We start from the raw sequence: 25,719 nt of genomic DNA, 5'->3' as shown, positions 1-25,719 counted from the left end.
TGTGTGTGTGTTTTAATGTGAGTGACTTGAGTATGTCTATATAAGGATGTATTTGACATAAAGTAGTACTTTATTTGTCCTTGACTTACATTTGATAAGAATTACAAAAGGTCTAGTCTTAGCACTGATTGATAGATTATTCTAAAACTGGTGGTTTTTATGAAAACAAAGCCCTCCAGCTTATAGGATGGGATAAAGTGCTTTTTATACATCTATGCAAAGACAGCCCTGCCCCTTTAGATCTTTACTAGTGTTAAATGCATTTTTTACTAGTTTAATATGTAAGCAGCCATGCCTTAAGATGGGTAATTTCACATTTTAACAACTGTAGGTTAAGTCAAGCAGTGTTAATGTGGTGATTTGCCACGTACACTTACTCATGAGTGTGTACATTGTCCGTTTCCTTTTAGTATTAGCCAGGTGGAATCTGTATGATGATCTTATCAGCCAGCATCACTTCTATTACAATCTGGGTTAGTGTGCTTTTATTGATTTTATGCCACATCCCCAATTTTTCCATGTACTTTTTGGTATTTGTTTTATGATATAATTTGATCCAGCCAATAACTTGTAGGTGTATGTATATTAGAACTTATCTATCTTGTCTTTAATAAAAACTCTCCTAATTAAGGAAAAACATGTACCTGCCATCTGCAGTGGTTGATAAATAAGCTACTTGTCTTTTGTGGTGACCACCATTTCAAAAGCACGGTTGTTGTGATTTTTCTTTTTTCCCAGTTAATGCAGTGGGCAAGAGAGACTTTAAAATTTCATACAGAATGGAAGCAGCCAGTAGCTAAGCTATTGGCAAATGTCAACCAACTCACTAATTCATTAATTCAGCAAATAAATTGTTAAGAATTTACCATGTGTCACATGAAGTTCTAGGGACTGGAATGCAGTGATATGTAAGACAGACACAAATCCCTCCACTCAGGGAGTTCATATTGGAGTGGAGAAGCAAACAGTAAATAAGACAATGAAATTAAAAAGTATATGTCTAAGTATATTTTTGAGAGTGATAAATGCTGTGGATTAAAAATAAAGCAAGGAAGGGGGTTGAAGTTTTAGGGGGTTATTGACATTTTATTTTATTTTATTTTTTATTATACTTTAAGTTCTAGGGTACATGTGCACAGTGTGCAGGTTTGTTACATATGTATACATGTGCCATGTTGGTGTGCTGCACCCATTAACTTGTCATTTAACATTAGGTATATCTCCTAATGCTTTCCCTCCCCCTTCCCCCCCACCCCACAACAGGCCCCAGTGTGTGATGTTCCCCTTCCTATGTCCAAGTGTTCTCATTGTTCAGTTCCCACCTATGAGTGAGAACATGCGGTGTTTGGCTTTTTGTCCTTGCGAAACTTTGCTGAGAATGATGGTTTCCAGCTTCATCCATGTCCCTACAAAGGACATGAATTCATCCTTTTTTATGGCTGCATAGTATTCCATGGTGTATATGTGCCACATTTTCTTAATCCAGTCTATCATTGATGGACATTTGGGTGGGTTCCAAGTCTTTGCTATTGTGAATAGTGCTGCAATAAACATACGTGTGCATGTGCCTTTATAGCAGCATAATTTATAATCCTTTGGGTATATACACAGTAATAGGATGGCTGGGTCAAATGGTATTTCTAGATCTAGATCCTTGAGGAATCGCCACACTGACTTCCACAATGGTGGAACTAGTTTACAGTCCCACAAACAGTGTAAAAGTGTTCCTATTTCTCCACATCGTCTCCAGCACCTGTGGTTTCCTGAAGTTTTTAATGATGGCCATTCTAACTGGTGTGAGATGGTATCTCATTGTGGTTTTGATTTGTATTTCTCTGATGGCCAGTGATGATGAGCATTTTTTCATGTGTCTTTTGGCTGCATAAATATCTTCTTTTGAGAAGTGTCTGTTCATATCCTTCGCCCACTTGTTGTTGGGGTTGTTTGTTTTTTTCTTGTAAATTTGTTGGAGTTCTTTGTAGATTCTGGATATTAGCCCTTTGTCAGATGAGTAGATTGCAAAAATGTTCTCCCATTCTGTAGGTTGCCTGTTCACTCTGATGGTAGTTTCTTTTGCTGTGCAGAAGCTCTTTAGTTTAATTAGATCCCATTTGTCAATTTTGGCTTTTGTTGCCATTGCTTTTGGTGTTTTAGACATGAAGTCCTTGCCCATGCCTATGTCCTGAATGGTATTGCCTAGGTTTTCCTCTAGGGTTTTTATGGGTTTAGGTCTAACATTTAAGTCTTTAATCCATCTTGAATTAATTTTTGTATAAGGTGTAAGGAAGGGATCCAGTTTCAGCTTTCTGCATATGGCTAGCCAGTTTTCCCAGCATCATTTATTAAATAGGGAATCCTTTCCCCATTTCTTGTTTTTGTCAGGTTTGTCAAAGATCAGATGGTTGTAGATGTGTGGTATTATTTCTGAGGGCTCTGTTCTGTTCCATTGATCTATATCTCTGTTTTGGTACCAGTACCATGCTGTTTTGGTTATTGTAGCCTTGTAATATTTTGAAGTCAGGTAGCGTGATGCCTCCAGCTTTGTTCTTTTGGCTTAGGATTGTCTTGGTAATGTGGGCTCTTTTTTAGTTCCATAGGAACTTTAAAGTAGTTTTTTCCAGTTCTGTGAAGAAAGTCATTGGTAGCTTGATGGGGATGGCATTGAATCTATAAATTACCTTGGGCAGTATGGCCATTTTCACAATAATGATTCTTCCTATCCATGAGCATGGAATGTTCCTCCATTTGTTTGTATCCTCTTTTATTTCATTGAGCAGTAGTTTGTAGTTCTCCTTGAAGAGGTCCTTCACATCCCTTGTAAGTTGGATTCCTAGGTATTTTATTCTCTTTGAAGCAAGTGTGAATGGGAGTTCACTCATGATTTGGCTGTCTGTTTGTCTGTTATTGGTGTATAAGAATGCTTGTGATTTTTGCACATTGATTTTGTATCCTGAGACTTTGCTGAAGTTGCTTATCAGCTTAAGGAGATTTTGGGCTGAGATGATGGGGTTTTCTAAATATACAATCATGTCATCTGCAAACAGGGACAATTTGACTTCCTCTTTTCCTAATTGAATACCCTTATTTCTTTCTCCTGCCTGATTGCCCTTGCCAGAATTTCCAACACTATGTTGAATAGGAGTGGTGAGAGAGGGCATCCCTGTCTTGTGCCAGTTTTCAAAGGGAATGCTTCCAGTTTTTGCCCATTCAGTATATTGGCTGTGGGTTTGTCATAAATAGCTCTTGTTATTTTGAGATACATCTCATCAGTGCCTAATTTATTGAGAGTTTTTAGCATGAAGGGCTGTTGAATTTTGTCAAAGGCCTTTTCTGCATCTATTGAGATAATCATGTGGTTTTTGTCTTTGGTTCTGTTTATATGCTGGATTATGTTTATTGATTTGCGTATGTTGAACCAGTCTTGCATCCCAGGGATGAAGCCCACTTGATCATGGTGGATAAGCTTTTTGATGTGCTGCTGGATTTGGTTTGCCAGTATTTTATTGAGGATTTTTGCATCGATGTTCATCAGGGATATTGGTCTAAAATACTCTTTTTTTGTTGTGTCTCTGCCAGGCTTTGGTATCATGATGATGCTGGACTGATAAGATGAGTTAGGGAGGATTCCCTCTTTTTCTATTGATTGGAATAGTTTCAGAAGGAATGGTACCAGCTCCTCCTTGTACCTCTGATGAATTCGGCTGTGAATCTGTCTGGTCCTGGACTATTTTTGGTTGGTAGGCAATTAATTATTGCCTCAATTTCAGAGCCTGTTATTGGTCTATTCAGGGATTCAACTTCTTCCTGGTTTAATCTTGGGAGGGTGTATGTGTCCAGGAATTTATCCATTTCTTCTAGATTTTCTAGTTTATTTGCATAGAGATGTTTATAGTATTCTCTGATGCTGGTTTGTATTCTGTGGGATCGGTGGTGATATCCCCTTTGTCATTTTTTATTGTGTCTATTTCATTCTTCTCTCTTTTTTTCTTTATTAGTCTTGCTAGCGGTCTATCAATTTTGTTGATCTTTTCAAAAAACCAGCTCCTGGATTCATTGATTTTTTGAAGGGTTTTTTGTGTCTCTATCTCCTTCAGTTCTTCTGTGATCTTAGTTATTTCTTGCCTTCTGCTAGCTTTTGAATGTGTTTGCTCTTGCTTCTCTAGTTCTTTTAATTGTGATGTTAGGTTGTCAGTTTTAGATGTTTCCTGCTTTCTCTTGTAGGCATTTAGTGCTGTAAATTTCCCTCTACACACTGCTTTAAATGTCCCAGAGATTCTGGTATGTTGTGTTGTTGTTCTCATTGGTTTCAAAGAACATCTTTATTTCTGCCTTCATTTCATTATGTACCCAGTAGTCATTCAGGAGCAGGTTGTTCAGTTTCCATGTAGTTGAGTGGTTTTGAGTGAGTTTCTTAATCCTGAGTTCTAGTTTGATTGCACTGTGGTCTGAGAGACAGTTTGTTATAATTTCTGTTCTCTTACATTTGCTGAGGAGTCCTTTACTTCCAACTATGTGGTCAATTTTGGAATAAGTGCGATGTTGTGCTGCGAAGAATGTATGTTCTGTTGATCTGTGGTGGAGAGTTCTGTAGATGTCTATTGCGTCTGCTTGGTGCAGAGCTGAGTTCAATTCCTGCATATCCTTGTTAACTTTCTGTCTCGTTGATCTGTCTAATGTTGACAGTGTGGTGTTAAAATCTCCCATTATTATTGTGTGGGAGTCTAAGTCTCTTTGTAGATCTCTAAGGACTTGCTTTATGAATCTGGGTGCTCCTATGTTGGGTGCATATATATTTAAGATAGTTAGCTCTTCTTGTTGAATTGATCCTTTTACCATTATGTAATGGCCTTCTTTGTCTCTTTTGATCTTTGTTGGCTTAAAGTCTGTTTTATCAGAGACTAGGATTGCAACCACTGGTTTCTTTTGCTTTCCATTTGCTTGGTAGATCTTCCTCCATCCCTTTATTTTGAGCCTATGTGTGTCTCTGCATGTGAGATGGGTCTCCTGAATACAGCACACTGATGGGTCTTGACTCTTTATCCGATTTGCCAGTCCGTGTCTTTTAATTGAAGCATTTAGCCCATTTACATTTAAGGTTAATATTGTTATGTGTGAATTTGATCCACTCATTATGATGTTAGATGGTTATTTTGCTCGTTAGTTGATGCAGTTTATTCCTAGCATTGATGATCTTTACAATTTGTCATGTTTTTGCAGTGGCTGGTACTGGTTGTTCCTTTCCATGTTTAGTGCTTTCTTCAGGAGCTCTTGTAAGGCAGGCCTGGTGGTGACAAAAATCTCTCAGCATTTGCTTGTCTGTAAAGGATTTTATTTCTCCTTCGCTTACGAAGCTTAGTTTGGCTGGATATGAAATTCTGGGTTGAAAATTCTTTTCTTTAAGAATGTTGAATATTGGCCCCCACTCTCTTCTGGGTTGTAGAGTTTCTGCCAAGAAATCCGCTGTTAGTCTGATGGGTTTCCCTTTGTGGGCAACCCGACCTTTCTCTCTGGCTGCCCTTAACATTTTTTCCTTCATTTCAACTTTGGTGAATCTGACAATTGTGTGTCTTGGAGTTGCTCTTCTCGAGGAGTATCTTTGTGGCATTCTCTGTATTTCCTGAATTTGAATGTTGGCCTACCTTTCTGGGTTGGGGATGTTCTCCTGGATAATATCCTGCAGAGTGTTTTCCAACTTGGTTCCATTCTCCCCGTCACTTTTAGGTACACCAATCAGATGTAGATTTGGTCTTTTCACATAGTCCCATATTTCTTGGAGGCTTTGTTCATTTCTGTTTACTCTTTTTTCTCTAAACTTCTCTTCTCACTTCATTTCATTCATTTAATCTTCAATCACTGATACCCTTTCTTCCAGTTGATTGAATCGGCTACTGAAGCTTGTGCATTCATCATGTAGTTCTCATGCCATGGTTTTCAGCTCCATCAGGTCATTTAAGGACTTCTCTACACTGATTATTCTCGTTAGCCATTCTTCTAATCTTTTTTCAAGGTTTTTAGCTTCTTTGCCATGGGTTCGAACTTCCTCCTTTAGCTTGGAGAAGTTTGATCATCTGAAGCCTTCTTTTCTCAACTCGTCAAAGACATTCTCCATCCAGCTTTGTTCCGTTGCTGGCGTGGAGCTGCATCCCTATGGAGGGGGAGAGGTACTTTGATTTTTAGAATTTTCAGTTTTTCTGCTCTGTTTTTTCCCCATCTTTGTGGTTTTATCTATGTTTGGTCTTTGACAATGGTGACGTACAGATGGGGTTTTGGTGTGGATGTCCTTTCTGTTTGTTAGTTTTCCGTCTAGCAGTCAGGACCCTCAGGTGCACGTCTGTTGGAGTTTGCCAGAGGTCCACTCCAGACCCTATTTGCCTGGGTATCATCCGTGGAGGCTGCAGAACAGCAAATATTGCTGAACAGCAAATGTTGCTGCCTGATCGTTCCTCTGGAAGCTTTGTCTCAGAGGGGTACCCGGCCGTGTGAGGTGTCGGTCTGCCCCTACTGGGGGATGCCTCCCAGATAGGCTGCTCGGGGGTCAGGGACTCACTTGAGGAGGCAGTCTCTCCATTCTCAGATCTCAAACTCTGTACTGGGAGAACCACTGCTCTCTTCAAAGCTGTCAGACAGGGACATTTAAGTCTGCAGAGGTTTCTGCTGCCTTTTGTTTGGCTATGCCTGCCCCAGAGGTGGAGTCTACAGAGGCAGGCAGGCCTCCTTGAGCTGCAGTGGGCTCCACCCAGTTCGAGCTTCCGGGCTGCTTTGTTTACCTACTCAAGCCTCAACAATGGCGGGCGCCCCTCCCCCAGCCTCGCTGCCAGCTTGCAGTTCTATCTCAGACTGTTGTGCCAGCAATGAGTGAGGCTCCATGGGCGTGGGACCCTCCAAGCCAGGCATGGGATATAATCTCCTGGTGTGCTATTTGCTAAGACCGTTGGAAAAGTGCAGTATTAGGATGGGAGTGACCTGATTTTCCAGGTGCCATCTGTCACCCCTTACCTTAGCTAGGAAAGGGAATTCCCTGACCCTTTGTTCTTTCCAGGTGAGGCAATGCCTTGCCCTGCTTCGGCTCACACTCGGTGGGCTGCACCCACTGTCCTGCCCCCACTGTCTGACGAGCCCCAGTGAGATGAACCCGGTACCTCAGTTGGACATGCAGAAATCACTCGTCTTCTGCGTTGCTCATGCTGGGAGCTGTAGACCGGAGCTGTTCCTATTCGGCCATCTTGGAACTGCCCCACCTCGGGTTATTGACATTTTAGATAGGCTAACTGAGGATGTTCTTGTTAAGAAGATATCATTTGAGTGAAGACTTGAGGGAAGTGAGAGGGCAAGCCATGCAGAAGAAAGAGCATTCCAGGCAGAGGGATCAGCCACTGCAGAGGCCCTGAATTAGGATATGGCTCACTTGGCATGATAAGCATTAGCAAGGAGACCAGGATGACAGATGGGAATGATCGAGGGTGAGAGGAGTAGGAGGTAAGATTAGACAAATGAAGTTAGGGGAGGGTGGATGGTGGGCACTTTGACTCTGAGTAGGATGGAAGCCACTGGAGGGTTGAACATAGGAGGGACATGATGTGATGCACATTTTAACAGGATCTCTAGCTAAAGGATTCTTAATCCTTCCTTTTGCCATGAACCCCTTTGGGAGTCTGAGAAAGCCTATGGACCCCTTTTCAGAATAGCGTGTTTAAACACAAAAGATGAAATCTACAGGATGTAAAGGAATCCAGTTATGTTGAAATGCAATTACCAAAATAGTAAAAGCAATTTATGAGTTAGCAATATATTTGCTTATTAATTCTTTAAATAAAATCTAGCAGTAGGTCTATAACTACTGTGATTCCAAAGTAATAATGAGTATAAATGATATTTTGAGATCTCTGCAATAACTCTGGTAGGATATGAAGCTATTCATACTTCTATTGGTGTGAAGTCATTGGCACTGCTAATACACACTACCCTGGGCCAATGCCTGCATTTTTAATGGAAGGAATTGCTAAAATTTTAGTTAGAGATTGGTGAAAATAAATATTTTTTTCTGTCTAAATTCAAGGACCTCCTGAATTTCAACACAGACCCCCTACTCTAACTCTTAGGTGAACAGATTAAATGGAATACAAAAGAGGAGAGGGATGAAGTAATGAAATGTTGCTGTTTCTGTTGTTGTCAGCATATCAGTTGGCACTACTGGAATTCACTGCTTGCCATTTCAGATCACTGGGATTGTTGGTGGATTGGCACACCCAGTGGAAGTGTCTACTTTTTTTTTTTTTAAATGTTCTAGGAAGAGCAGTAACTCCAAGAGGTCTTTATAGTCTCTGATTGGTTTCTTGTGGCTAAATCTTTCAGGAGGCCAGAGGTGTGGTCCTTTTGTAGCCGCAGATTCTCTGTATGGCCACAGGCAATCAATCCATTCTCCTCTCCCATAGACATCTCTTACTTTGGTATTCCTAGTTCACAAAGATGTGGATAGTACAGGCAGAGTTCTTCATATTTTAAAAGAAATAATCTGTATAAATAGCTCTAGGTCATAGGCTACTTCCTATAGCCCAAGTCTACCATTTTCTGCTCTCTGTCCATACCACGAGCTTTCCTGCCACCATGCTTTTGTATGTGTTCTTTTCTCTCCTTGGAGAAGAGCCTTCTTACCCTTACCTGGCTCCTTTACTTGTTCATACCTGACTCGCTCTTCAAGGATTAGCTCCAAATACTACCTATTCATGTAGCTGTCCCCGCTTCCTTATCTCGAGGGACTCTACCTCTTCTGAACTTCCTCAATACCTTCTCTGTACCTTTTCCCATGCCTGACATACTACTGGACCTTGTATTGCAGTTATTTATTTACCCATTTACCCTCCTTTTTGTTCTTCTCAGCTCCTGTAAGCTTTGAGGGCAAGATCCATGTTATCTTTTGTCCTTGGTAGTTCCCAGGATACTGCCTGTCATAAAGCAGCCATGAATGAATAGCAGCAGCTCAGGATAGTGGAGGGCTTTGGCTGGGGGCTGGGGATCCTTTCTCATGTGAGTCTATAAGTTCATTTGATATCTATCTCATTCCCCTTTTCCTCTGCCCAAATGCTGACTGGAGCTGCTTATGACCTTTTATTTTTCTATGTAGAAATAACTATTTTCATAAATATTTTATAATACCTATTTATTTAAAGTAAGAAATGTACACAATGTTGAGAGGTAGAGAGTAGAAAGCAAAATCACTCCAAATTCCATTATCCAGAGACAATGAATTTAACATTTTGGTATATATTCTCATTTACTCTAAAAAGACATATTTTACAAAGATAGGATCATGCTATATATTGCATCATAATTATTTCTCTTTTGTACTTAGCATATTGTGACTTTTTAATGGTTTTACATGCAGTAGAGCTGTAGTAGCTAAGAGAATGGCTTTGAAGCATTATTGTTTGGGTTCGAATCATGGAGTTGTCACTTAATAGCTGTTGACTCCCTAAAATCAGTTAACTTCTCTATTTACCAGTTTCTCCATCTGCAAAAACGAATGCAATAAAAATACCACTTGTCTGAGTGCTGCAAGGATTAAATGGATTTAGACATGTTAAAAGCACAGGGCCAGACTTAGTATAAGGAAGCTATAACTTCTGTAACTTTTATTATTTCAGCATTTTTAATGGCTACAGAGTATTCATTGCATGGCTACCCCCAGTCTATTTAATCATTCCTCTATTGATGGACGTGCAGGCGGTCTTTGACATTTCACTCTTACAAATAATTAATGATGCAGTGAACAACCTTGTATATGCATCTTTCAATGCTTGTCTGATTTATTTCTTCAGGACACATGCCAAAATGCGAAACCCTGGGATTTTGTGATACACATTGCTATGATGTCCTCCAGAAAGGTTTCTTTAAGAAGTTTTCACTGCTATCATTGTATGATACTTTCCTGCTCACTCCAAAGCTGCTTGCTTTCAGTTCCTCTTTATCGGCCTGTGTTAGTGCAGTTGTTTGATGCATTCAAATGGGACAGCCCTAGCCTCTGTCTCCAGCTAGCCGTGCGGTAGGGAGATGACTGCAAGGTGGATGGAGCCAGTGCAGTTCCTTTCTATGGCCAGGAGCAGTTGCATGGACCACTCAGAGTGACCCTAGAGCCCTGTCAACACTCAGTGACTGTGTTGTACTTCCTTCTATGAGGTACACACCCTTCCGCAGGGAAGCTCCTGGTCTGCCTGTCTCTCCTTTCCTTTCTCTAGATTTTCTTGCCAAGGCAACACAGCTGTGTCCCTGCTGCCTCCCCTCCATTCCCCAGGTGGAGGTTGTCTTGAAACATAAAGCAGGAGGAAAGGAAGGTGGTGTTTAGTTACCCATGCATCAAGTCTTGGGATTTCTGCAGTTGGTATGGCATTTACTCACTCTGAATGACCAAGAAAAATATAATTTATACTAACCTTTCAAAAATAATTTAGAGACTTTGCTTTAGAAAGCACTTACTGGTTTGTCCCTGAATATATTAGACCCTGAGAAGTTTTCATTTTCTTTTAGGGACAGATTTTTAAAAATCATGTTAATTCAAGGATTTGCCATATTAACTTAAGGTACTTCTTGAAATTTGACAGTTAAATTTGGACAGAGTGAGTAGCGGAGGGATATTCTTAGTCATGCCCTGTCTGAATCAACTGGAAGATGTTTGATTCTGATTGCTTTAGATTATAGGATTTAAATATCAGTACAATTTTTTTCTAGCACACTAAATCCAATTCTGGCAGTATGATTATGATATTTTAATTTTATTTAAGCAAAACACTGGGTGACAGTTTTCAATAGTTAAACCAGATAGAGGTAGTGTTGGATTTCACCTTTTGTTATTATTCATATAATTTTATTGCTCTCAGATTTTATTAAAAGTAGGTCTGTCATTGATGTATGGTAGCAAGACTACAAAACTGACATGAATTTGCATTTTTTCCAGGGACACCAATTAGTCTCCACAAGGTTGGAACTTCGGTCAGGAGTGGGCGTATTCAGCAGGCTGAATAGCCTACCTGCAGAAAGCTGCAGCAGGCTATAGATCTGAAACTAGATTAGTGCATATGCACAGTATATCATTCTGGCACTAAAATGTTAGAAAACTTAAGACAGACTCACTAACCTTTAGACTCAAATTGCATGAAGCATGGTTTGAGTTTCCACAAAAGGTTAAACTTGCTTTTATCTTTCTTCATTTTTAAAGTTTTGGTTGTATGACACTGGAAATGCGATGACTGAATTCTAAAAGAACAAGTGTTGGGAGGGTATCCCCAGCCCCTGTCAGCAGATGAAGTATTAGTACAATTTGTCATTCCAAGTCTTCTGACCTTCCAGCTCCCAAACAGGTGCCTGAGGTTCTTTTCCTGTACTTATAGAGCATTGGTTCTTAAGTGGGGATGATTTTGATCTCCAAGGGATATTGGCAGTATCTGGAGACATTTTTGGTTGTCACAGCATTGTGATGGGTGGGTGGTGTACAAGTGGCATCTAGTAGATGAAGGCTAGGGGTGCTGCTAAACACTCTACAGTGAATGGGACAGCCTCCACAAGAAAGAATTACCTGGCCCCACAATGTCAGTAGTGCCGAGGCTGAGACATCTTGCCATAGAAGTTTTCAAGGTTAGGATATCTCCAGATAAGCCAGCTGCTGCCAGGAGGGTACTCACAGGTCCCATTTCCCAGGTAAGATTATCACAGGTCGGGTCAGAGTCAGCTATCTCTTAGCCTTGCAACTTCAGAATTTCACCTCAGGTGTCCCAGAGCTGATCAAACTGTAGGAGGTTGACTTGCATTGAAACTCACAGGAAATTGCATAAATACACCTCTTCCTGTCTTACTAAGTTCCAGTACAGTCATAGACAGAACTAGCAGACAGAGTAGACGCTTGTGTTGGCTGCATAGCTCGTTTGCTCCTGATAGCAAGGTGTGTGGGAACCCAGATCAGCAGGAGGCACCTCAGGGAGCCTGGAGTCAGAGCAAAGGGAAGTCTTTGGGGATTATACAGATACCTGAAACTCCGAGGTCTTGACATTCAAAACCCCACTCTTGAGATGTCCCACCATTTGGGTTGGACATGCTGAGTCTTCAGGATAAGACTCTTCTGTTTTCACCACTGCTGGGATTGGTCGTGGGAACCAGCCTCAGTCTTTCACGCTTTCCTTCTCTGCTGCTACTACTTACCAGCTGCCTTTCATTATCCACATTTATTCTTTTCATTAATTTACTCTTTAGTCTTGTTAGCTCAGGGAAGAGGAATTGGTTCAAAAAATGTGTCATGCACTACCCTGTGACAGCAATAATTAATATGAAGATTGATATTAGGACACTGTCCCTAATTGGAGGCTTTCTCAGTCTAGAGGGTGGCACTGATGTGACAACATTTCAGAAGATTGTGGGCAGGACAGTGATGGGGCCACACAGGATTCTGTGCAAGCACAGAGGACACAGACCTACGGTTCATTGTCACTTGGAGTGTCTGCTTTGATCTATCAGGCACTGATTTTGTAGTTTTTGGAGGGCAACCTTATTCCTATGATTCTGAGACCTGGGAGAATGGTGCAGGGAGTCATACTCATGTGGACTGTCTGCTGTCCATTTGCTTTTCCTTGGGTTCTGTTCCAAGATTGGGTGTCAGGTGTCTGGAAGATGAAAGAGTCCAATATGCCACTTAGTCATTACCTTTTCCCTCTCAATAATGGAGGCAGTCATTTGTTCACTTTTGAATGCTGTAGTCAACCCACCAGGAAATGCAGCCAGCCTGGAGGGAAGTAGAAGGATGATGCAGAGAGTTTTGTGAAGAAAGGAGGGAATTCTGCAGAGGGTGGCAGTATTTGAGTGAGCTTGATGTGTTTTCCAGGATCGGGCTGAATCACTCAGCAAAGTCAGAAACCTGTTAAGTGCTAAGTCACAAACAATGCTCTCTTCTTTTGAACAGGCCAACACTGATCGGGCTGGTAGGAACATAGAGAAATGGAAACACTGGATGGGATTGTTAGGCAGGAATGGGAGGATATGTTGAATGGACACATTTTTCTTCCCCAAAGCCTACTGGCTTGGGTCATGTTCTGCTCACTCCCCCCAATCGCTGCTTGACCTTCCCCAACAACTAAGAGGGATCTTGATTTTCCACACTAATTGAACTCAGGCAGATCTACCTGAGTTTAACTCCTGGCTGTGGTGCACCTTAGGTGTAGGACTTTGGACAAATCACTTCTCTGAGTCTCAATGTCCCCCATATAAAATGGGGATAATACCACTTATAATGGCTGAGGGCAGAGGAGATGTGTATAAAAATCCTAAAAAGGTACTTAGCTTCTTGTGGGTCTCAGAAGATGCTAGTTATAATTTTATGTTGAGAAGTCACACTTAGAATGTGAATGCTCTTAGAGGGGTGCTAATTTACATAAATTCATAACAAGAGATATTGTCTGGTATTACATCTTGTCTGAAAATCCAGTTTTTTTGGATAGGAATCATGGTGATGGAAAATGGGGCAAGGCACAGGAATTCTGAGTTTTGTGGGGAGGGAGAGAGAAAGGGACAGCCTGGGATGTCATTTATTCATTAGACATAGACTAAAGGCCCATTACATACCAGTGCTATAAAAAGGATACACTTGGCTAACCTCTCAGTCTGTCTGTGGACCAGCCCTGACCTTCCCGTGGTAAGCCAGTGCAATGAACTTTAGGCAGTGCTTGGGGATACTTAGAAATGCTGCATAGCCTAAATATTTGGTTATTTTTTCTTTAGTAATTAATATAGTGATTTATTAATTACCTCTCAGCCAGATTAATCCTACCTTCCCTTAAAATGTGCTACAGTTGGAAAGGCATCTGATAGGGAAAGGAAAACTATGTGTGTGCTATATCCTTTTACCAAGGTGCAGCAGCAGTTCTGTATTTCACTGGAATGCAGAGAACTGAGGCTGACCCAAGGACATGCCACCGAGAGGCCATGAAGGAGGAGGAGGGAGAAAGAAGGAGGAGGAGGAAGGGGAGGAGGAGGAAAGCATGGAGGAGGAAGGAGGAGGAGTTTAGCACCTGAATTGATTTTACTTACCCTGTTGAGATTTCTCTACCTCCTCTGCTAAGTGTTCCATCTTGCAAGTTCAGTTTGGATGCAGCTGCATTTTGCTTCTGGATCTTTCTTCAGTATAATCTCTGTTGGAGGTGGGAATTTACCCCTCTGCAAAATCCAGATGTGCTGAAGGATTGCTCTGCTGTTGTTGGGACAACTTGGAAACCGTGTTCCTGCTTCATTCCCCCTCCATTGCCCCTTGATGTTGTTAGGATGCTATTCACTTGTTTATTTGGTTTTGGGCCTGAGAGCTCTTGAGGGACTGGGGGCAGGCACTGCATCTGGTTTATAATCCCAGTGCCTAAGATAATGCCCAGCAGATCATAAACCACAGCGAATGTTTGTTTAATGACTGGCCTAGCCAGAGGCACTTTTTTTTTTTATCAGAATCAATATTTTCTTCTTTTTTTTTTCCCTCCCCCTTTTGGACCTGGTGTTGATTGAAAAACATGAAAATCAATGGATGGATGCTTAGAAGCTAGTACCAATGTATGGGAATGCATCAGCATGAGGCAAGGCTTACCTGGGTGGAAACTGGAATTTTTTTGCCTTTTAAAATCTATTCAGAGAGAGAAACTGAAATTTGGCTTTTTATTTGTTGTGACAGAAACTTAAAACATCCCCCCAACACACACTTCATATACATAACCACACACATAAACTGTGATTGCACCTGTGTCATTTCTGATCTGTGTAATATAATAATGGGCAAATAAAGCAAAATTGAATTTGGCGCGCCTTTGAAATCTATTGATTTCAAATTAGAGCAGCAGTGTTAATTCTATTATAGCAGTAATATCCAGAAGTTAGATTTTGAAATGGATTAGAATGCATTCATTTAGAAGCTTACAAGTATATCCTTGATGAATTAGCTGGGAGAATAACACTTCTATAAGAAACCATGTGGGAGTAGGTAACTGCAGCCCTAATTCTAGTGCCTGGTTTTATCTTTAGATGTTTTAGTGGCCTCTGTCAGTAGAGGAATCCTAAGACTTTCACTACTGTTGAGTTCTGAGGATCCTTAAACCTAGCACATGTCCAATGGCAGTGATGGTTCCACAGGGGGAAGAGACCACCCCCCACTTGCTGAGAATTAGGTGGGGCTTTCAGATTTGAGTCTCATCAGCAAAGTGCCCAGAGTGTTGATCCTGAGGTAGAATGTCTTGGGTGTATTTCTTCCTTGCAGTTACAGCTTGGCTGATGGTTTTTTCTGCAGGTGAGAGTGATTTTCCAGTGATTGCTTTGGCCTGTACAACCAGAGAACAGAATTCTTCCCTTCTTTTTGGCCACCAAATGCCTATGTGCACCACACATTCCAGTGTGCTGAGAAGGGCAGAGCTTCTTGGATGATGATGGACGTCCCACCAGGCAGGATGAAGGCAGAGCGTGTGGCATCTCCACCTCAAGGGTAAGAGTTGCCATTCTATCTTATTTTCTCAAGCATCCATTATTTATCAAAGGAGGATGAGAATGAGCGTTACAGTGTAGTGAGAAAGATGAAAGTTAGACACTTCTGATGGTCAAATCCACTGGGCAGTTGGGACAGATGACTATGGGAAGAAAAGTGTTGGTCTCAAAGGATTAGATTGGAGTTATATTAAGGGACACCACTGGCCAACTTTAGAAAATGCTGTGGTTCACATTTTCTCCCTCTCCCTTTTTTGACATTTATAGTTCAGACTTGAGAGAATGACACTACTGTTATTGTAACTAGATTCCATTTGTGTTCATGTTAGGCAGTCTGGCTTAAAATGTGTGTTGTGGACTGGAATTGGTCAGAGTCTGGCTCAGGTCACAGACTGGGCAGCTCATCAGATGTACCTGGCCCAGAGGCACATCTTTGTTTGAGCCACATCATGCTTCAAACATGTTGGATCAATTCTAACTAAACTTGAGATATTACACATAAGGATCAGGGTTTCCAGGTTCTCCTGGGAAGACGGAATGATATGTCTATACTGGGCCTCTGTTCCTAAAAAGGATTCTAGTGCTGAGTAGCCTCTGCCTCTTAGACAAGTGGGGACAGTTCACCACCATCCCCAACCATCTCATTTGTTTGACTTGTTTGGTCACCGGAGGTATTTAATTTTGCCATGCCTGTTCTAGATCATTCTGCTAGCTCTTTGACAAAAGTAGTAATAGCCTTTGTTAATTCCTCCAGATAAAAGCAAGTATCTTTTACTAGATTATGGGCAGCACTTGGCATAAGGGGCTATAGCTGTAAGAGGATAATACATGGTCCCTTCCACAGCGAAGCTTGGAGTCTAGAGTGAGCAACAATCAGACTTGTGGGGAATAAGGAGAATTGTAGATAACAGTATCATAATGCCTTGTGATATGTGCTAAAATCAAGGTGTACACAAATGGGCTATGGGAGAGGGTAGAGAAGAGAGAACCATTAATTTGGCCTGGGCCCAAATTCTCCAAAACTCCCTCCCCTGGGCAGCAGAGCTTTCCCATGACAGACCTCTGTATGTGCTTGATTCCAAGCAACCTGGCTCAGCTGGAGATGTGATGGAGTATTTACAGCAGGGCTAGGGGCCCCTCTTGTGGTAAAGTCCAGGTTTTTCCTGTTTCTGTTTGAAAAACTATCATCTATGATTCTTTGCTTTTTACAAAGAGGACAGCTTTCTGGTTGTTTGGCTCACTAAATCACTCAGCCTTCTGAGCAGCTCTCTGCTTGGAGATGAGCTGTGTGAATTACAGAGATCCCTGGAGTTTCCAGAGAGTAGCAGTCACACTAAATACAGATCCAGAGGGAGTGAGTACAACTTTAATGTGATTGTACTAGTTGGTGGGAGTAAGAGAAGGGAAGGGAATAGGGGAAGGAAGTGGGGGAAAGTAGAAATACCGTTATATCAGTCTTTTATTTTTGGAACACAGTTTTACATGTGTCTTGTGCTTTATGTTTTCAAAAGACTTTTACATTTGTTATTTTATCCTCAAGGTGGGTTTATAAACTCCTTCTATAGATGAAGACTTCACCTGCCCAAGGTCATGCAGATAAGAAGAGGCAGCTCAGACACAAGTTTTCAGAATCCTAGTCTTTCCCTCTTTTTTGCTAGTTGATGCTGATAATTCAGCATGAATAAGAGGACATGCTGTTTTTGTTTTGTTAAGTTCAACATTTAAATGTTGCATTCAGTTTATGAATGCTCTGAAATAGAGCACCCTGGGACCCTGCAAACTGTATGGACCTGTGTCATTCATGTATTGTCCAACTGTGGCCCATGCTGTCAGAACATGTCCAGTGCAGAACAGACCTGGCAGGGAGTTTTCTTGCCTGACTGTTTGGCCGGTGGGATTCACGCTTTACAGCAAGCCTTCCTCAGTGTACTGGGCTGCACCACTTGGAAAGCTACTGGAGGTATTGGCTCCATGTAGGATCCTTGCCATGCTCAGACAATGCTGTAAGAGAAGACTCTTACCAGGAGGCACCTGGTAGGAGGTTGGTAAGGAGGAGGAGACATGGGTATGGATTGAGTTTAGGTTTCCAATTCTGTTTACGTTTGCTTGGTTTTTCCATTTTGTATATCCCCACATGGCATGACCAGAAATTGAATTTAGCATGACCTACTCTTTAAAAAAATCAAAATGAGCTTTCTTTTTAAATAGAATAAAAGAAAACTCTTAGAAGAATGTTCCAAAAAGAAGGCAGTGTTAAATGCTGAAAATGGTGTATTTTTTTCTTTGATGAAAAAGGATTAATGTAGATTTTTGGACATCTACAAAACAAGAAGGAAAAACAAATCTGGGTTTTTATTTACTTTTATGAAATTGATAACAAAAAGCAGTTCTGTCCAGTAAGACAAATTGGCTTGTATTATAATACTTTCATTACTTTTCTGAGCAAAGCAGGTGCATTATCAGAGACAGCCATGAGCTTGTGTATATGTGTATGAGTCAGCTTTGAAAAGACACAATTTTGAGAATATTTTCTTAGGTGAATTTGAGAGCATGAAGCAACAGGAGCAGGAAGTGGACCAAGAGGAGGCGAATAAAAGGTTAATGGCTTTGAAAAAGCTTTACAGGGTGCCAGTTGGAGACAACTGAATCAATGGTAGTTTTCATTTTACGCTGCCAGGGAGTTTCTTGGATTTTTGACATATTTTTCTTCTTTTCAATCTTATAAACACCAAGAGGGACAAGGTGGTCAAATACTGTATATATAGTGTTCTCACCATGAGTGATGTGGGTTGATAGTAGGGAGGAGAATCAATACAGTGAAGCTAAGTTTAGCTTTAAGAAGAGAATGAAAATAGCAGTTGGGTCTTCTACTTTGTGGCCAATGCCACTGTACCCTCAGATGTGCCTGATTTTAGACCCCATGTGTCTTCAGCATGTGAATGTCAATCTCCTTACAGTATGGCTGACATAATATGCAAATGAGAATATCAGCCAGTCTCTACCTCCTCCCACTTAAAAAAAAAAAACTTTAAATACTCATATTTGAGGCATTGTGGAAAGAGTCTGCCGCATAAAAGCTGGACAACGTTGGGCAAATTCTGAGCCTCAGATGTCCCCATTTGCAACACGGGAGTCTAAGGTCTACGACTTAGGGCTGTTAGAGAATTAAACAAAATGATTCATTCATTCAGTTACATGTACTCATTGCCTGCTAGTGCCTATGTACTGCACCAGTTGTTGAGAATAAAAGAGTGAATAATAGTGTATATGAAAGCACTTACCACAGTGCGTAGCCTGAAAAAAGATGCTTAGCACATTTTTCTTAAAACATTTTTAATGGAGAATTTTAACATGTACAAAAATAAAATAATACATTAAACTCCTGTGTGCCTGTCCGTGACCCGCTGCAACAGTGATTAACTCATAGCCATCTTGTATGATCAGAGCTCCTGCCTTTCCATGTATTATTATGAAATCAATCCCCAATGTTGTGTAATTTTATCAATAAATATTTTAGTATGTATTTCCAAAAGATGAGGGTTTTCTTTTAAGAACATAATTATATTACTATTGGGACACTGAAAAATTAACAATAATTTTTTTTATAATATCAAGTATCTAGTTGGTTTTTATACTAGTTCGTTCTCACATTGCTATAAAGAACTACGTGAGACTGAGTAATTTATAAGGGAAAGAGAGGTTTAATTGATTAAGAGTTCCGCATGGCTGGGAAAGCCTCAGGAAACTTAAAATCATGGCAGAAGGCAAAGGGGAAGCAAGCACATCTTACCATAGTGAAGCAGGAGAGCGAGAGAGAGTGAAGTGGGAGATGCTACACATTTTCAAACAACCAGATCTTGTGAGAGCTCACTAACAATCATGAAAAAAGCAAGGGGAAGTCTGCCCCCATGATTCAATCACCTCCCACCAGGCCCCTCCCCTGACACTTGGGGATTACAATTTGACATGAGATTTGGGTGGGGACACAGAGCCAGACCATATCAGTTTTCAAATGTCCCTGATTTTCATATATATGTGTATATATATGATATACACATCATATATGTGTATATATATGATATACACATCATATATGTGTATATATATGATATACACATCATATATGTGTATACACATATATGATATACACATATCATATATGTGCATATACATATACATATATTAAGCATTTGGCTGGTTAGAATCAGGAGCTATATAAAGTCTGTACACTGGCTTTGTTTGATATGCCTCTTATTTGATCTGTGTCATTTGTCCTGTATGGTTTCCCAGTCTTGATTTTGCTGATTGCACCCCTGTGGTGTTATTGAACATATTCCTCTAAAATATTTATTTTGTTCAGTAAAATCTAGTTATTTTATTATATTAGGCTTGATTAGTGGGTTCAGATATTGTAACTCTGATCTCTGTTATGAAATTCCCCATCAGCTTTTTATCCGGATTTTATCAGCCATTGATTATCATTGCCTAGATCTATTATTTTATTATGAGATTTGAATTCTATTATTTCTTTTTTTACTTATTAGCTGGAATCCCTATTTATTCACTTATTTTTATTATAAGTTTTAAAAATAATAAATAGAAATGGAGTCTCACTGTGTTGTCAAGGCTGGTCTCAAACTCCTGGGCTCAAGCGATCCTCCTGCCTTGGCCACCCAAAGTGCTGGGATGGAATCCCTTTTTAAATGACAGTATTATTGAGATATGCTTTGAATACAGCAAAATCTACCTTTTTAAAAATGGGTTTAATGCAGTGGTTCTTGGTATATTCATGACTGTACAACTTTCCAATTCCAAGACATATTTATCATCCTCAAAAGAAACCCAAATCCATTAATAATAACCATCTCCCCTCCCCCCAGCCCCCAGCAACCACTAATCTACTTTCTGTTTCTATAGTTTTGACTATTCTGGATATTTCATTTAAATGGAATAATACAATATATGATCTTTTATTGTCTTTTTTTTAAGTAGACTTTTTTCATTACCATAATGTTTTCAAAGTTGATCCAGGTTGTAGTCTGTCAGAACTTCATTCCTTGATGGACATTTAGATTATCTCCCCTTTTTCACTATTATGAATAATGCTGCTATGAACATTACATACAGTTTTTGTTTGAACATATGTTTTCAGTTCTCTTGGGACTATACCTAGGAATGGAATTGCTGGGTCATATGGTAACTCTGTTTAACTTTTTGAGGAATGGGCTTAAACTGCTTTCTCAAGTGGCTGTACTATTTTACATTACTTCCAATGACACACAAGGGTTCCACTTTCTCCACATCCCTGCCAACACCTGATGTATCATAATACAACATTTGCATTATTATTACTTTTTGACTATAGCCATCATACTGGTATGAAGTGGTGTCTCATTGTAATTTTGATTTGCATTTTCCTAATGTCTAATGATGTTGAGCATCTTTTCAAGTACCTTTTGGCCATTTATATGTTTTCATAGAAATGTCTATCAAAATTATTTGCCCATTTTAAAGGAGTTTATTTGTCTTTTTATTATTGAGTTGTAAGAGTTCTTTATTCTGGATACTATATCCTTATCAGATATATGATTTGCAAATATTTTCTTCTATTTTGTGAGTTGTCTTCATTTTCTTGATACTTGTCCTTTGAATTGATAATGTCCTTTGAAGTGCATTTTACATTTTGATAAAGTCAATTTAACTATTTTTTCTTTATTTTTCTGTAATTTTAGTGTTATAGCTAAGAAGCCATTCCCTAACTCAAGGTCATGAAAATTTATGTTAATTTTTTTTCTAGGAGTTTTATAATTTTAGCACCTACATTCAGGCCTTTGATGTATTTAAAGTTAATTTTTGTATATAGTGTGGGATACATATCCAATTTAGATTTTTTTGCATGTGGCTATCCAGCTGTTCCAATACTATTTATCGAAAAGACTCTTCTTACCCCTGTTGAATTGTCTTGACACACTTGTCAAAAATCAGTCAAAAAGCCCATATGGGCTTATTTTTCAGTTTATTGATTGATTTTTGACAAGTGTGTCAAGAATCAATTTGTCAATTTCTGAAGTTTTAGAATTTTGGAATCAATTTGTCAATTTCTGAAAAAAGGCAGCTAGGATTTTTATAGGAATTGTATTTAATCTATGAATTAATTTGGAGGGTATTGCCATTTAACAATAGTAAATCTTTCAATCCATGAACATTGGGTGTCTTTCTATTCATTTATTTCTTCCATGATTTTTTCAACAACATTTTGTAGTTTTCATTTTACAGGTTTATGCCACTTTTGTTAAATTTATTTCTAAATATTTTATTTTTCTGGATGCTGTTGAAAATATAATTGTTTTCTTAATTTCATATTTGTATTTTCTTATTGCTAGTATATAGAGATACAGTTTTTTTGTATATCAATCTAGTATCCTGCAAAATTGCTGAACTTATTTATTAGTTCTAATTTTTTTGTATATATATTCCATAGGATTTTCTATATACAAGATCACGTCATCTGCAAATAGAAGTAGTTTAACTTTTCCTTTTCAGTCTGGATGCATTTTCTTTCTTTTCTTTGCCTAATTTCCCTGACTAGAACTTCCAGTACAATGTTGAATAAAAGTGGTGGGATTGGACATTCATGTTTTGTTCCTGATCTTAAGAGAAATGCTTTTAGTCTTTTGTCATTAAATATGTTTTTAGCTGTGGGTTTTTCATAGATGCTCTTTATCAAATTGGAGAAGTTCTGTTCTATTCTTAGTTTTTGAGTTTTTGTTTTTAATCATGAAAGAGTGCTAGATTTTTCAAATGCTTTTTCTGCATCTTTTGAGGTGATAATGTCATTTTCATTATTTCTTTAGTATTTGTATTACCTTGATTGATTTACACGTTAAGTTAACCTTAAATTCCTGAGATAAATCCCACTACTCATGGTATATAATTCTTTTTATATGTTGCTGGGTTTGGTTTGCTGATGTTTTGTTGAGGATTTATTCATCTGTATTCATAAGGGATGCTCCCTGTAGTTTTCTTGTGATGTCTTTTTCTAGTTTTGGTATTAGGATAATACTAGCTTCATAGAAGGAGCTGGGAAGTATGCCTTTCTCTTCTAATTTTTGGGAGGGTTTGTGAAAGATTGGTGGTGATTGTGGTAAAATTCACCAGCAAAGCTATCTGTACATGAGCTTTCCATATGAAAATTTTTAAAATTGCAAATTCTGTATCTTTACTTGTTAATAAATAGGTTTATTCAGATTTCCTTTTTCTTCTTGAGTTAGTTTGTGTGGATCATGTCTTTCTAGTGTAAACTAAAAATAAAATTCTGAGCCCTCTTGACTATCTGAATGGACCCCTCCTCTAGGCCAAGGTCATTCCAAAGTTAACCTGAAAAATGAGTTCAGACCATGATGAGAAGGAGAGGTAAGACATGCTTCATTATACCCTCCTCTTTTTTGGAATTCAGGAAAAGCTTACCAGCGTTAACATCAACATGAACCTTAGGACTGATAGTGCAGTCTCTTTAATTCTGATAAGAAACATTTACCATCTATTCTCTCTGAAGTTGCTATCTGGAGGCTTCATCTGCATGATAAAACCTTGGTCTTCACAACTGCTTATCTTAACCCAGACATTCCTATTGATTCTAAGTCTTTAGACAATGTATTAATCTGTTTTCACACTGCTATAAAGACATACCCGACTGGGTAATTTAGAAAGAAAAGAGATTTAATTGACTCACAGTTCCGCAGGGCTAGGGGGTCTCAGGAAACGTACAATCATGGTGGAAAGGGAAGAGGCACATCTTACATGGTGGCAGGCAAGAGAGAGTGGCGAGAGAAGGGAAAAGAGCCTTTTATCAACCATCAGACCTTGTGAGAACTCACTCACTATCATGAGAACAGCATGGGGGAAACTGCCCCCATGATCCAATTACCTCTTACCAGGTCTCTCCCTTGACACGTGGGGATTACAATTCAAGATGAGATTTGGGTGGGGACACAAAGCCAGACCATATCATTCTACCTCTGGCCCCTCCCAAATCTCACGTCTTCATGTTTTAAAACCATTCATGCCTTCCCAACGGTCACCCAAAGTCTTAACTCATTTCAACATTAATTCAAAAGTCCAAGTCCAAAGTTACATCCGAGACAAGGCAAGTCCCTTCTACCTAGGAGCCTCTAAAATCAAAAGCAAATTAGTTACTACCAAGATACAATGGGGGTACAGGCATTGGATAAATGCTGCCATTCCAAATGGGAGAAATAGGCCAAAGCAAAGGATTGTTTTGGCCCCTAAACAAATTGGCCCCAAAGGGGCAAGTCTGAAACCCATCAGGGGAGCCATTAAGTCTTAAAGCTCCTAAATGATCTCCTTTTACTCCATGCCTCACATCCAGGTCACAGTGATGCAAGAAGTGGGCTCCCATGGTCTTGGGCAGCTCCACCCCTATGGCTTTGCAAGGTACAGCCCTCCTTCCAGCTGCTTTTATGGACTGGTGTTGAGTGTCTGTGGCTTTTCCAGGTGCTCAGTGCAAGCTGTCAGTGGATCTACCATTCTGGGGTCAGGAGGACAGTGGGTGTGTCTTCTCACAGCTCCACTTGGCAGTGCCCCAATGGGGACTCTGCGTGGGACTCTAACCCCACATTTCCTTTCTGCACTGCCCTAGCAGAGGTTCTCCATGAGGGCTCTGCCCCTGCAGCAAACTTCTGCCTGGACTTCCAGGCATTTCCATACATCCTCTGAAATCTAGGTAGAGGTTCCCAAACCTCAGTTCTTACTTCTGTCCACTTGCAGGCCCGAGACCACATGGAAGTCATCAAGGATTGGGGCTTGCACCATCCAAAGCCATGGCCCAAGCTGTACCATGGCCCCTTATAGCCATGACTGGAGCTGAAATGTCTGGGATGCTGGGTGCCGTGTTGCAAGGCTGCACAGAGCAGCGGGGCCCTGGGCCTAGCCCATAAAAACATTTTTCCTCCAGGCTTCTAGGCCTGTGATGAAAGGGGCTGCTGCCAAGACCTCTGATATGCCCTGGAGAAATTTTCCCCATTGTCTTGGCAGTTAACATTCAGCTCCTTGTTACTTATGCAAATTTCTGCAGCCAGCTTGAATTTCTCCTCAGAAAATGGGTTTTTCTTTTCTATCGCATCATTGGGCTCCAAATTTCCCAAACCTTTATGCTCTGCTTCCCTTTTAAACAAAAATTCCAATTTCAAACGATCTTTTGTGAATGCATAAAACAGAATGCTTTTAAGAGCACCTAGGTCACATCTTGGACACTTTGTTGCTTAGAAATTTCTTCCACCAGATACCCTAAATCATCTCTCTCAAGTTCAAAGTTCTACAGATCTCTACAGCAGGGGGAAAATGCTACCAGTCTCTTTGCTAAAGCATAGCAAGAACAAGTGTTTGTTCCAGGTCCCAATCAGTTTTTCATCTCCATCTGAGACCACTTCAGCCTGGGCTCATTGTCCATATCACTACCAGCATTTTGGCCAAAACCACTCAACAAGTCTCTGGGAAGTTCCAAACTTTTCCACATCTTCCTGTCTTCTTTGGAATCCTCCAAACTGTTCCAGCCTCTGCCTGTTACCCAGTTCCAAAGTTGCTTCCACATTTTGGGGTATCTTTATAGCAGTACCCCACTCTCTGTGGTGCCAATTTATAGTATTAGTCAATTTCCATACTGCTATAAAGACATACACAAGACTGTGTAATTTATAAAGAAAATATGTTTAATTGACTCACAGTTCTGCAGAGCTGAGGAAGCCTCAGGAAACTTACAATCCTGATAGAAGGGGAACAGGCATGTCTTACATGGCAGCAGATGAGAGATGAGCGAAGGGGGAAGAGCCCCTAATAAAACCATCAAATCTTGTGAGAACTCATTCACTATTACAAGAACAGCATGGGGAAACCACCCCCATGATCCAATCACCTCCCACCAGCTCTCTTTCTTGACACTTGGGCATCACAATTGGAGATGAGATTTGGGTGGAGATACAAAGCCCAACCATATCAGACAATAATTTAACTCTTTCAACCAATGGCCAATCAGAAAATCTTTGAATCTGCCTATGGCCTGGAAGCCCCCCACCTCAGCTGCCAGTTTTCTGGGCTTTCTGGACAGAACCAATGTACATTTTACATATATTAATTGATTTCTTGTGTCTCCCTAAAATGTATATAGCCAAGTTGTAGGCCAACAACCTTGAGTACATGTTCTCAGGATATCCT

General features: G+C 40.0%; 1 protein-coding gene across 5 annotated transcripts in view; it reads left to right on the top strand.

The window, feature by feature from the left end:
- KCNS3 (potassium voltage-gated channel modifier subfamily S member 3) overlaps positions 1–25,719 on the top strand; it is a 56,912-nt gene that overhangs the window by 26,230 nt on the left and 4,963 nt on the right. For all 5 annotated transcript variants that reach the window (XM_055378761.2, XM_063696051.1, XM_063696050.1 and 2 more), the window contains one exon: positions 15,299–15,490. Coding sequence is in view for 2 of the 5 variants with exons in the window: in XM_063696051.1 (XP_063552121.1) it covers positions 15,429–15,490 (62 nt within the window). In the remaining 3 variants the exon portion in view is untranslated. The remainder of the gene's footprint in view (positions 1–15,298; positions 15,491–25,719) is intronic.

This window comes from Gorilla gorilla, chromosome 12 (genome assembly GCF_029281585.2).
Source record: "Gorilla gorilla gorilla isolate KB3781 chromosome 12, NHGRI_mGorGor1-v2.1_pri, whole genome shotgun sequence".
NCBI classification, from domain to species: Eukaryota; Metazoa; Chordata; class Mammalia; order Primates; family Hominidae; genus Gorilla; species Gorilla gorilla.
This window is presented reverse-complemented; position numbering and strand designations above follow the sequence as displayed.